General features: G+C 34.9%; 1 protein-coding gene across 3 annotated transcripts in view; it reads right to left on the reverse strand.

Annotated features, from left to right (window-relative positions):
- Window positions 1–14,319, reverse strand: part of LOC128997983 (diacylglycerol lipase-alpha) — a 78,494-nt gene that overhangs the window by 7,226 nt on the left and 56,949 nt on the right. Inside the window, exons 13-16 of one of the 3 annotated variants that reach the window (XM_054423870.1) lie at window positions 13,157–13,389; window positions 10,401–10,424; window positions 7,000–7,132; window positions 2,909–3,018 (exon numbers count right to left, since the gene is read on the reverse strand). In XM_054423870.1, the coding sequence (XP_054279845.1) occupies window positions 2,909–3,018; window positions 7,000–7,132; window positions 10,401–10,424; window positions 13,157–13,389 (500 nt within the window). The remainder of the gene's footprint in view (window positions 1–2,908; window positions 3,019–6,999; window positions 7,133–10,400; window positions 10,425–13,156; window positions 13,390–14,319) is intronic. The other 2 variants (XM_054423868.1, XM_054423869.1) reach the window with 2 other exon arrangements.

The raw sequence follows: 14,319 nt of genomic DNA on the forward strand, positions 1-14,319 counted from the left end.
ACCACAAGCTACAGGCAGGTGAAAGATCTATGAACTTAATCAACACTAGCAGAGCTGAACACCCCACCACCCTGAATGGAGGGAATGTCACTGGGTACTCTCACTTTGGGTAAACCCAAAGAGGCTGGCTTGTCCAGTCGTCCATAGCTTGTGGTCTACCTGAAGTGCCGGTTCCAACACCGGGCAATTACCTCCCCTCTGGGAGAGCTAGGGTCTGCGTGGTCGCCCAGGCCACGAACCCACGCAAGCGTGAGCCCCCTGCGGTTTGAACATACGAATTGGAAACTTTGCACAAACATTCATGACAATTAGACAAAGCTACCAAAAATTATGACAATTTTTCAAATTCATAAAACAAAATGGCGGCCATTTAAAATTTTGTTTCTTAAATAACTCAAAAACCGTTGATTTAAAAAATGTTTACCAGAATAAATTTTTTAAGGCAATTTCATTACAAATCGATCGACACCTTGTTTTTAAAGATTAGACGAGTGTCTACTGAGATATGACAGTTTTAGTGATTAGTGACCGCTTTCAGCATGCACTGCAACTAAAATCCAGTGGTCACGCACCACTAAAACTGTCATATCTCAGTTGACACTCGTCTAATCTTTAAAAACAAGGTGTCGATCGATTTGTAATGAAATTGCCTTAAACTAGTTATTCTTGTAAAATTTTTGTAAAATTAACGGTTTTTTAGTTTTTTAAGAAACATAATTTTAAATGGTTGCCATTTTGTTTTATGAATTTGGAAAATTGTCATAATGTTTTGGTAGCTTTGTCTAAATGTCATAAATGTTTCTGCAAAGTTTCCATTTCGTATGTTTAACCATTCTTAAAAAAACAATTACTGTGTAAGTAAATAAGGACTTTCGGACAATTTATATATTATAATATTTAGATATATTTCTTACTCAGGAACAATGCTCTAAAATTTTGGTTGAGAGTTCCGGGACACCCTGTATAATACTAGTGTACACAACAGTATTACACAGAAGTGTAAGAAATCACAATTTTCAGGCCCAAAATGAAGTGAACCCTGACTGCTTGGCCTTATTTTCCTATCTTGTACACCTAAAAGCTGTGATATTCATTATTAAATAAGCAATTTTTCGAAATTGGTGTTGTTTGATAGGAAATTTAAATTGCTAAATGAATGTTTTCTAGGAATGTTTTAATTGAATCAGCCAATTTTTAGGAATTTAAGTTGTAAAAATTTAAATGGCCACAATTTTTTAACCATACTTTTTAAATGATTATTGTTATCAAAAAGCTTATAACTGAGCAAATGACAAAACCCTCCCTAACGAGGTTTTTTTGGAAAATAATGTTTTGCTTGATTATTGTTTTATTTTGACTCATTAAACCTATTCTAAAATTTTTTGTATTTACTAACGGAACACCCTTTATATCCAGCTCTCATTGATTGTTGGGCTCATAACAATGGTTAAAAACAGCTGCTCTTATAGTCAGCTGAATTTTCAGATAAAATCCACTTTACACACTTGTCTTGCATCCTTAATTAAAGTAAGCCGAGTCTCCATTTGATTAAACAAATTTCATGTGTCCAGTAGAATATGAAAATTAACTAAGAGGATCAAATAATACATTACAACAAAATATTTTTCTAGAAAATCTAAATACTTATTCAGTGGTGTAGTCACATGATTTCCATTATGGAAAGGGTTTTGGGTTTCAGAAAACGCAGTTTGGAAAATTAGAGATGAAGGGTCTTTTTATCAAGAGGGTGTTGTCCAGAAATTAAGGTCTCCGAGCACCCATCGCAGCCAAGCTGGCTAGTTCATATCTGAGACCCACGTTGTGTCCCTTAGTTTATCCAGTACTATTCTAGTCAGTTCCCACCCCCATGGGACGTTTAGTCTTGTCATAGTTTTTTAAACGATTCATACTTGGCTGGAGTGTCAATTTTCGTCATGAAGTTTTAAGTCATAAGTATTTTATTGCATAAAACATTCTTGATTACAAAGGCAATGGTGAACAGATGCATGGTCAATCAATAAGTTATACAAACTAAAACTAAAAAGTTACAACAAAATACAACAAGAACAGCACAATTGAGAGAAAGTTACCAATTCAAACAAGTTAGGAAAAAGACAAATTTAAATGAAGATCTTGAAGCAATATCAGAGAAAAAAAAAACAATTTAAAACATTCTGTGTCATATTTCACATAAACTAATGGTCAATTAATGTCACACTATGACGAGACTATTTGTCCAAGAGGTGAGAATCGACTAGAATAGTAGTGGATGAAGTAGGAAACATGATGTTGGTCTCAGGTTTGAACCAGCTATCTTGTCTGCAACGGGAGCTCAGAGGAGACCTTAATTTAAGACCCTCGTACACACCCCACAGTACCCTTATCATATTTTTTTCAAGTAAAGCTTGATAAAAAAGTTTGTTCTTAAAATGATAGTGGAATAACCCACTAAAGGTTCTTCTATGCAATGGTTAGTCTCGTCATATTAGCCAATAACAGGGGAAATCAACGCTCGACGCCAAGTATGAATAAGGTTTTGTGACACCCTCACACCATTATCAGCTGCGACAAGAATAATCATCGCACAAATGTGGGGGTAGCAAATAACCCATGGCTATTGTTAGACTTGAACTATCTTGTCCAAGAGTGGAGTTTGTTGCAGATAGTGATGTACAGACAACCCTCTTATATAAACCAATTTAAACTCATTGGTGACGACTCTTGAATACCTCGAATGTTGTAAGTATTAATTCAATTTCTACAGTAGAAATGAATGAATTCAATAATCTTCAGAAATTAAGCACTACGTTACTGCTGGGCTATCTGGATCAGTCGAAAGCTAGCTGGTTTAGCAACAGGCAAGCATTGTGCAACAATACGAGAAGAGGTTAATTTATGTGTTAATTACCTTGTGTCCTCCATATCTACAGGTGGGAGATTAATACAACTGACTGGATTTACCGACGGAACATCATACTCAGTTGGTTTTTGATCATTCTCTTGAAAGTTTTCTAACACCTGCCCAGAAAAATGAAAATAAAATAACTACTAATAAAATGTAGCCAATTTCAACTAAAGAAGTGACCAATAGTATTTTCAAAACAAATCAAAAGGCTTAGTTAAAAAAATTATAAAAAGTCTAAAGTGTACCTAGTTGATGGGAGTATGTTATGAATATTCCTGATTCTGGAATGAGAGCTGACCAAAAGTAATAGATACCTAAGGATTTCTAGATGGTGGTTAAAGGAAATCTATTGTGTGGATGGAATATAACTCCCTCCTCACGAAAATTCCACTTAATAATTTCTCATTGATGAATCTTCTTACAGATAAGCATTTGATTTGAGCTTTAAAGTTCAGCCATAGTTTCAACGTTTAATAAACATTAAGACTGAAACCCCATTCAAAAGTACAGATATATTAATTTTTGTATTGATGTGATAATTTAGTTTTCTATGGTTGGGCATTTTCATTTCTTTCTAATGCCAACAAAGTTACAGTTTCAGTAGTTTCCAGTCATTAAAACATTTTCAAAGCGTAGATCACTATGTCAGTATATTATTACATGACTATAGCTATTATTACATAACTAAAAACTTTTAACTGAAAAAGTATTGTACTGTAATACTGTATTTTACTTTTTTAAATAAACATGATTTTGATTTGATTTGATAATTCAATAAAAGGTTGATTCATCTTTAGAAGTAATTTATATAAATTTTTGTTAAGCTTGTTTTGGCATTTGGTATATTGTAGTTGGTTTACTTGACAAGTATTTATGTTTGGACAGAACTCTAACTATAAGAGGTTTGATAAGGAGCATAATGCTTAAGTAATTATTGCAAACCACTTTTTAGCCTCTGTATACTATGTTCAACTAACAAAGTGGACTTGATTATAACTGTACCAAATTTGTCTTAAGTCGTTCAACCTGATGTCCTTACCTACTTTTAAAAGGATTGTCTATTTTTTTATTTAAAAAATTAATACCAGTTAAAATTCCTTGTGGAAAATTGCTCCTAGTTAAGTCACAATAGTAAACATTAAATTAGAAACAATTAATACTGCTTGGTTGGAATTTATTAGTTAATTTATAATTTTCCACAGTTTTTATTTTTGATTTTGCAGCTATAAATAATGTTTTTCTACTAACTAATTGTTTTTAATGTCAGCAACTAATAAAAATAATTAGGTACATGTATTAAATTAATAAATTTCAACTGCTTTCCAAATTAATGTACATTATGCTTAGTGGCCCAGGATCACTTATAGAATAAATGGTTTATATTACCTGTCCGTCAGTGATCCTATTGTTGTCGTCTTAGGCGACCGGTTTCAGGATAAAAATCCCATCATCAGGCTGTCAAAAATGTCATGTCACTCAAATTGAGGTCGTCGGTAAACATATAAACACACACATACAACACGAAACACGGAAATACGGATTAACATTGCTAGCTACTGGCCAGTACAGGACACTACGACGGGGGCACGGGTAGTTGCGTGGTCATGACTGAGGTGTCCTTGCTCCTCTCCCGTTATCTATGGAATGCCGGTGGTATTGTTGTCCTATTCTAATCGCTGCGTCATAGATAATGTTGGATTTGAAAGAAGTCTGTTCATTTAAAATGTGTTGTGGCTCAATCTTGATGGATTGTATATCTCGAATTCCTCTAAACAATCTAAAAACCGTCCTTTTTTAGGGTAACTATGTAAAATGTGTAGGTTATGGTCAAGGCTAGAATAATTATGGTTACTGTCTGCGAGGTGGTTGGCGAAAGCGGATTTTTGCTGGGCTATTGTTTTGGATGGAATGTGCTCTTTAAATCGTTGCTTAAATGAGCGAGTAGTCTGGCCTATATAATATTTAGGGCAATCATTACAATTGATCTTATATACTCCAGTCTTATTGGCTTTATCAAGACTGTTCCTTTTACGCTCTTTGAATATGGAGTTAAGTCTATTGTTGGCCCTGAATGATACACAAACGTCATTTTTTGCTAGTTCTTTCTTTATGGTGTTGTTAAGAATATTGCCATAATTAGCAGAGGCGTACAATTCACGAGGTTTATCAGGTGGTTGGGGTCTGGTGAGTGGTTTGTTTTTATGCTTATGTATTAGTTTATCAATCATACTGCTTTTGTATCCGTTAGCCACAGCTGTGTGTTTGATGATGAGGACTTCTTGTTGATAATCAGTTGGGCTTAGAGGCAGAGACAATAACCTGTGCACGAAACTATTGTAGGCAGCCATTTTTTGGTTGTGAGGGTGGTGAGAAGTAAAATGAATGGTCTGGTCGGTGGCGGTAGGTTTTCTGTAAATGGCAAACTTTAACCTGGATTCACATTTTTCAATCTTTAGATCTAGGAAATTGATGGAATTGTTACATTCAGTTTCAAGCGTGAAAGTGACGTTCTTATCATTCCATCAATTTCCTAGATCTAAAGATTGAAAAATGTGAATCCAGGTTAAAGTTTGCCATTTACAGAAAACCTACCGCCACCGACCAGACCATTCATTTTACTTCTCACCACCCTCACAACCAAAAAATGGCTGCCTACAATAGTTTCGTGCACAGGTTATTGTCTCTGCCTCTAAGCCCAACTGATTATCAACAAGAAGTCCTCATCATCAAACACACAGCTGTGGCTAATGGATACAAAAGCAGTATGATTGATAAACTAATACATAAGCATAAAAACAAACCACTCACCAGACCCCAACCACCTGATAAACCTCGTGAATTGTACGCCTCTGCTAATTATGGCAATATTTTTAACAACACCATAAAGAAAGAACTAGCAAAAAATGACGTTTGTGTATCATTCAGGGCCAACAATAGACTTAACTCCATATTCAAAGAGCGTAAAAGGAACAGTCTTGATAAAGCCAATAAGACTGGAGTATATAAGATCAATTGTAATGATTGCCCTAAATATTATATAGGCCAGACTACTCGCTCATTTAAGCAACGATTTAAAGAGCACATTCCATCCAAAACAATAGCCCAGCAAAAATCCGCTTTCGCCAACCACCTCGCAGACAGTAACCATAATTATTCTAGCCTTGACCATAACCTACACATTTTACATAGTTACCCTAAAAAAGGACGGTTTTTAGATTGTTTAGAGGAATTCGAGATATACAAATCCATCAAGATTGAGCCACAACACATTTTAAATGAACAGACTTCTTTCAAATCCAACATTATCTATGACGCAGCGATTAGAATAGGACAACAATACCACCGGCATTCCATAGATAACGGGAGAGGAGCAAGGACACCTCAGTCATGACCACGCAACTACCCGTGCCCCCGTCGTAGTGTCCTGTACTGGCCAGTAGCTAGCAATGTTAATCCGTATTTCCGTGTTTCGTGTTGTATGTGTGTGTTTATATGTTTACCGACGACCTCAATTTGAGTGACATGACATTTTTGACAGCCTGATGATGGGATTTTTATCCTGAAACCGGTCGCCTAAGATGACAACAATAGGATCACTGACGGACAGGTAAAATAAACCATTTATTTAAATTAATGTACAGTTGAATTATATTATGAAACTTATGCATTTAAAATCAAATTTACTTTTAGTCAAACCCTTCAAATAAATATTTTTAACTTCTTGCTAGCAATATTACACTAAGAATTAGAATCTTTATTGTTCTTTAAACATTCTACAACGCAATACGGTTTGACATTCTGTGAATTACATACAACAATGTAATTAAATTAATTAAAAATAACAATAAAGATTATTAAATTAAAAAGGCTAAAATAAACTGGCCTAATAGCATCAGTAAAATAAGCAGTAGTAAGAGAATTTTAAAGTGATTCCCTGAAAATTAAAATCGTCCTAGAAATGTTGACTTATCAAAATAACATGAAAGTATTTAAATATATATTCAAAACATAAAGTGTTGTAGAAACACAGTTTCTATAACAAAAACTCATAGAAATAAAAGATTGACAAACTACTGTACAGAATGTAAGCCCACCTTGTACAACGCATCCAGAACTTTATCTGGCATGTGATCTTGGATCATCACCGGGGAGATGAGAACCTCATCAAAGTCCGTGTTGTTGGCCCACAGTGCCTGATAGACGGGGTCGTGCTTCTTTAGTACTTGTCTATAACACATCATTGTCATTAGGGTAAAAACATGGACTAACTGACAGAACCTTAAGTAACATGCAAACTAGGCAATGTCAAGAGTAATTTGTTAGATCTCATAGAATAAAGATACTACTTAGACCAAGAAGGTATCATTCAAACTTTGATTTCAAAGTGGGTTTAGAGTGCCAATTTTGTCAGGAAACTCATTATACTAATCCAACAGTACCTGGTGAGAGAACGGTAGAAAATGGATATTAAATAGTAGTGGCCCTAAAGATGATCCCTGAGGAACACCAATGTCTATGTTTTTTCCCAGAGATAACTCAGTTTTGAAACTAAAAAATTGTTCTCTATTTAAAAAAAAAATATAAGTTTAATTGAATTGTCTTGAAACCATAACATTTTAATTTGTGTATTAACTTAATATGTTGTGATTAACAGTGTCAAATACTTTTGACATGTCAAAAGGACGAAAGCAGTCTTTTGTTCTCTATAAACAAGCATACAGTTTATAAAACTGTCCATTTAGAAGTCTCTGACTTACTATCGGATGAACCCAATATTTACGCTGTCTTCTTTTTTTTCTTTGATTCAAAATTAGAAGAGCACAAACACAAATTAATTCAACAAAGTCCATTTTAGGTTAGCTTAAACACACTCGAAAAAATCCATTTCTCAACTAAAAAATCACGTGTGCACCTAGACATAAATCAAGAGCGATTTATTTTTGGTCGATTTTTTTATCGGCCGATCAAAAAATCGACCGTGTGTGCTTAGCCTTACAGTGTAAATGGGCCTTTGTTTCTTTAGAAACAATCCGTATAGCTAAGATAAAGCCACTATTCAAATAACTATCGGAACTAACACGTCTGAAAAACTGTACTTAGTTTCAAAGTTGACTAGTTAAAAATAGTCACATGACTTATTTGTCGAGCATTTAACTCAAACAAAAACCTAGTTTATTCGCACTTTGTAAAAATCGGTTTGCTTACTCTCACTCTTCCCCTTTAGTCTGTTTCAGAGTGATACATGGCAACCCTTTTATATAACAAACATTTATTTGTTAGCAAGTAAAACTAAATGGAAGAGGGTTCATGCTTAATTTGGTGATTACTAACATCCATGCATCATGATCAGATTATGAGACGAAAGAAGGAAGTAACAAAATCTTTAAGAGACGATCCTTAACTATCAGAGATAGTTTTGAAGAGTATATGGACTCTCCTAAACAGGTAGACTTTGCAAATACATTCATATGTGCAACTGATAGAAAAAACCCACATGAGGGACTATCAGAGCTGGTTTTAGGCACTTGTGAACGGAGTGGCCGCACAAGGGCTTTACCGAGCCTTGGAGGTATATTTATGTTGTATCGTACCTCATTTGCTATAGAGAGCATATACAGGGTGGGCCAGATAAAACCGGTCCCGAGCGAGTTTACGTAATACTCATACAATGCGTACAGGAAACTGAAAAAGTGACTAGGCGAAATAAAAAAAATACATAATATTAAGTAAAATGAAATTTTATTTTGTCTATTTTACAACATGTACATTTAAGGATTTACAGTCTCTGTTCAACTCTGTTGGACTCCTTCCAATAATGGTCTGTACATTGGCCACAGCTTCTGGTGTTCGTACAGTTGGTTGTTTGTCTCTCTTCATATTGGACACATTGCCTGTTGTACGCCACTTTTTAATTAAATCCTGAATGGTTGATTTAGCAGGAACTCCACCTTCAGGATACTTCTCAAGAAACTTTTCACGGACCGACATTATTGAAGTTGTACGAACATATTCCTCCACTATGAAAACACGCTGTTCTATTGAATACGGCATGATCCACACTGCTCGGTCAAACACTCAAGCTACACTGACGTGGACAGATAGACAGGACAGGACGGACGGCAGACAGTAGTGGAAGGGGAAAGGTCAATGTCCCGTCATGCTGTACATCGGCACGTCTCGTATGAAGCCTACGCCTCTCGGGACCGGTTTTATCTGGCCCACTCTGTACATATATGTGTTAGTCAATCTGAAACTTGCAAGTGTAGTAGCTCCCTTTCAATGCTCTCAATTAATGCATCAAAACTCAACTTAAAGGTTTTGAGAGTTAAAAACCAGTGACTCAAAAAGCAATCAATCACAGAACACTGTTTATACCCGGTAAAAGTCACAATTTTCTTTCACAATGTTTACAAATACAAAGCAAAGACTTATCATTCCAGACGGGCTAGAATAGTTGTGGATGAAGTAAGGAACACAACGTTAGTCTGAGATTTGAACGTCTTGGCTGCGATGGGAGCTCGATGAAGACCTCAATTTACGGACAACTCTCGTAATTGTAAATGGTAATAATAATTTGAAAGCAGTTAAACAATCAAGTATTTTAAAAATGAATTTAAAAAAAAATTTAAATTTTAGATCTTTAAGTATTTTGTCCTGTAAGCCTAAGTATAATCCATGCTTGTGTCTCCAGTTGGACCAGCAAACTCTGCCCTCTCCCAACTGACTGTGTATAAACAAATAGAATTATCGTCTTATAAACACAAAACAACACAAATACATACAGCTTGTTCAAGGTACACAATATAGTTTATAGTTACATTTATACAAATGCAAGACATAGATGACGCAAACCATGTCACCAATCTAACAATCTTTAACATAACCTCACTTGAGCAACAACTGTCATGTCTAAGTTGATTAACTACTACAATGTTGTATAGCCTATAGGTGATTGAAAGTCAGCAATGATTAAGCTCAATAAAAAGTTTTCCAGCCTTAATTATATTTGTTTATTCTCATAAAAATGCCATTAGGTCATGTGAGATAGAAATAGGCGTGTTAGTTTTTAATGAAAATCTTTGATAGTGTAACAGAGTAAAATCTACTTGTAACTTAAGAAATTTTCATTAAATTTCTTCTCCATCCCAAGTTCAACAGAAGTTTCTGTAAACTAAACTTTTATAAATAAAAACAAAATAAATACAGATATATTTGAGTTTTTACAGCATTAGTTGGTAGTGCATGGATTGAAACCCAAGTTCATCGTTCATTTGAGTTCTAAGGAGAAAAACAAATCAATATGCAAAGTAAAAACTTTTATTTATGAACTTTTTGGTATGCCAAAGAACGCATGCATAGCAGGACTGTGATTTTCCACAAATTAACACATTCAAAATCTTTAATTGATGAATTCTACATAAACAGCGACAACATTCCATTTTACGATTATTATACATGCAGAACCTTATAAACACATGCTAAACAAATAACCTACCTCCATTTTTTCTCATAACGCTGTCTGTATTATGAAAAAATGATCAAGTTAAGTTTTGGAAACATTCTTAAGTATTTACCTCTTAAGAGAGTTATAAAAGAGGGAAAAGTTATATCACCAACAAAGCATGATGAATTATAATTCAACTGAAATGCCTTGATTAGATTAGTTAAGTGTTTGATGTAGTTTTAATTTATTTGTGAACTTGTAATTATACTAATTTCTCTATGATAAAACCTTCCATATTATTCTACATACAATATTATATTACTAAGAATTTACACTACAGTACCTTTATAATCAGTGGTTTGGTTGGTTATTGATCACGATTGTTATATTTTATGTAAATATCCATCTCCGGGCAAAATAGGAGATTAAATCAGAATTAACAATATCAAATCGGAAAATAATACTGTTCCCTCTAGTGGTGATAACAATAACAGAAATATGTGTTTCATCATTAGAAATGTTACTACATTTAAGTAACTGTTAAAGACAAAGCCATACCTGTCTCAATGTAAGTGGAATGTAAGCCACTATAGACAATGCACAAGAAGTAAAAAAAGTACCCTTCAAAGGATTCTAACTGTCATCTACTATCATAACTATACAACTCATTTACTTGTCAACATTGGGAAGATTGGATAGCCTGCGGCACGCAACTATCAAAGCATGGTCATATAAAAGAATTTTTGGAAACTGCCGCTTTTAGCCATGTGTTGGATCTTTAAATATCTATTAGAGGAAAGCTATTGGCAGGGCGGAACCAGCTTTAGATTGATGGGGGGGTGAGATTAGATGTGAAGCCCCCCCCCCCCACATTGTCATTGGTCATTGTCTCCTGCGGTCTTGGCAAAACCCTGAATAGCCCCTGCGGTAACTAACACCATCATTGTCTTCCATGATCGCTGCAAAATTATGAACATCTACCGCAGTCGTGTAGACATTATTGTCGACTTACACATTCGTGGCTGAATTCTGATCATATCCCGTGACCATGTAGACATCATCCTCGTTTCCCACGGTCATGGAAACGTCATCATCATCTTCCACAATCGCGGCAAAAATTTAGATTATTTTCCACAGTTGTTTAAACATCGTCATTGCCTCCTGCGGTTATGGCAAAATCTTAAATATCCCTCGTGGTAACAGAAACATTATCATTGTCTTCCACGATTGTGGCACAATTATGATCATTTCCCGCGGCAGTATAGACATCCTAATTGTCTCCTGCGGTCACAGCAAAACACCAAATAACCCCAATAACGGAAAATCAGCATGGTCTTCCTTGATCGCGGCAAAATATTGTTCATTTCTCACAGTCGTGTGGACTTCGTAATTGTCTCCCGCCGTCACGGCAAAACCTTGAATAACGCCGGCGGTAACTGGACATCATCACCGTCTTTGCCGATCATGGCAAAGTTTTGACATTACATGCAGTAAAAAAATACGTATTTCCCCAAGGGGGGGGGGGGGCAGTCACCACGTTTGGTGGGGGTGGCTAAAGGAAAAAGGAACCAAACCTCAACCCCAGCGTCTACGCTGGATAACTTTGACAACCTCCTCCTACGCTAAACTATAGTTGTGTGAATGTCATTTGGTGTTCAGCTTTATCAGACTGGAAGCACTAAGTTCTAAATGCTACTAATAGAATTTGAGTTACTATGGGTTCCAAAATCTAAATAAGAGTAAAGTTTGTAATTAGGCTGTCGGCCTCTTCTAACATTTGACTGTTAACATATACCTCGGACCTGTGCTTGGAACGTATTCAGCAAAGCAAGAGGTGAGCTGATACAGTACAAGGGTGAACTGTTAAAAAGTAGTGGCAGGTACCAGATGAAATCATGACATTGCTGCCATAGATTTAGTATCCGTAGAATATAAGATTTTGTAAGTAGTTTTATTAGTTCATTTCTTTTTTCTCAAAAACTTGACCTCAGTCATAAGGTCTTGAAATAATGGAACTAATAAAATAAAAGTGATTTCCAATAGGACTGAATGTTTCTGTCTTTAGAAATAGCATTAACTAACAAAACAAGAGGTGGAAAGGACAATAAGTGAATAGTGTAAAAAATTTTTCCAATACGTCAGCCTTTTGATGAAATTGTTTACTTAATGACATACTCAAGCTGTAGAATGTACTGCCACAGCAACTTGGAGAAAAGGGAAAAGAAGGAAGGTGTTAAAATACTGGTGATGTATATTTCTTTACCACAAGTAGAAAAATAAATCTGGTATTTTTATAGTCTATTCACATTAATACATCATCGTCACTGAAGCTAAAATTTGATAGATATAAAATTATTATTTAAAAAAATATTAGTGTCAGAAATCACTGAAGGCTACACCTATGATAATTGAAAGTACCAATCATCTGTTTAGCTTTTAGGTGCCCTCAATATCACTTTGTGTTGATATTCAATCACTTGTAACTTTATGTACCTACTATTTTCCTATATTGGAGTGAAGCAACAAATCGGGTTTCAGAGTGAATTCCTAAGTATAGGAATTGCCAGGATAAACCAGGGTTCAATGAATATAAAAGGCTTTCTATTTTAGAAATATAAAAATCAAACGAGAGGAAAATTGAATTTCTACGAACAAACTCTAATCTGAAAACTATTGTAATTTTAATTAATGAATAAAATACCAAATTCTAGATCAGAAGCACGATCTGGCCAGCCCATCATCACAAATCATTCAGCTACTGAGTGTAAAAATGTATACTAAAGAGAGTTAAATAAAAAAATACGTACTCAGTCTTGGTCGGGTGATGTCTGACGACATGGATGATACTCCCTGGAGGGTAGAGGGGTTGATGGAGGGTCAGAGCTATGGAGGAGTCGGAGGGGTGTATCGGCATCGCACGGGCTGAGTTCTTCTCAGCTCTGTATTCCTCCATTGTGATACTATCAGCCTTCAGTTCGACAGCTGATGTCGGCATGAACGTCGTGCCACAACACATCACACTGCAGCTGATTGTCTTCCACTGTACAATTCAAACAAAATTAAACGTTATTTAAATAAATATCTAGTGTATCAGTGTGTTCACTGAATAGTGGCTGCAGCTTTATGTTCTGTAACAACAGAAAGGTGTAAAAGTAAAGTTGACTTTTCTGTCATTGTAGACTATTGATCCGTGTGGTACCTATGGTGATCTAAAGTTTTCTTGATTATGTAGTGCAGACAGTTTGTCTCAAGCAAGTACCGTAATGTCTAGCTTTATCAGCCTAAGAAGTTATTTCTAGGTTACCATGTTCAGAAAAGTTTGACATCAATTTGCAGAATCATTGAAAGTTACAAATGTTGCGACAGTTATTTAAACCCTTCCTTAAATTTTTTCAAGGTATGGTTTTGAAAAATCTATAATTGTTGTTTAGAAATAATAATTTCTAATCAACATTTATAGATAATATTTCTAAAATGTAGGCTATATTATCTATAATAATTAATAATAACATTATTTATTTACTAGCCTTTAATGATACTTTTTTTTATAAATATTTTTCAAATAAAAATGAGGTCTGTTGTCTTGATTAAATCAAACATTACAATAAATGTTCAAATCCACATTTGTAAGTCTGTTTTGTTAAAAGTACTGTCTGTCTGTATGAAAACCAAGTTACGGTAAACACTTCACATACAAATCTAGGGTCGTTTTATTACTTAGTTCTACCAAGAGACTACTTTTTTATTAGAGTTTAACACTGAACATGTATGGAAATAGTTAAAGCAAGAGAGTTACTATATAAACCTTAAAAGTCAAACTAAGACCATGGCAGAATATTCCGGTGAAACTGTACACGTTGTTTTTAACTAACATGGAAATAAAGGGTCATTCAATATGAGGTACATGACAGTAACTTATCAGAAAATTGGTTGCAAGAAGGAGGTTTTTGGTTTTAGATGTTGATCCTGT

Source organism: Macrosteles quadrilineatus, unplaced genomic scaffold (genome assembly GCF_028750875.1).
Source record: "Macrosteles quadrilineatus isolate MER2022 unplaced genomic scaffold, UCM_ALF_1.0 Scaffold_7__1_contigs__length_78375512, whole genome shotgun sequence".
NCBI lineage: Eukaryota > Metazoa > Arthropoda > Insecta > Hemiptera > Cicadellidae > Macrosteles > Macrosteles quadrilineatus.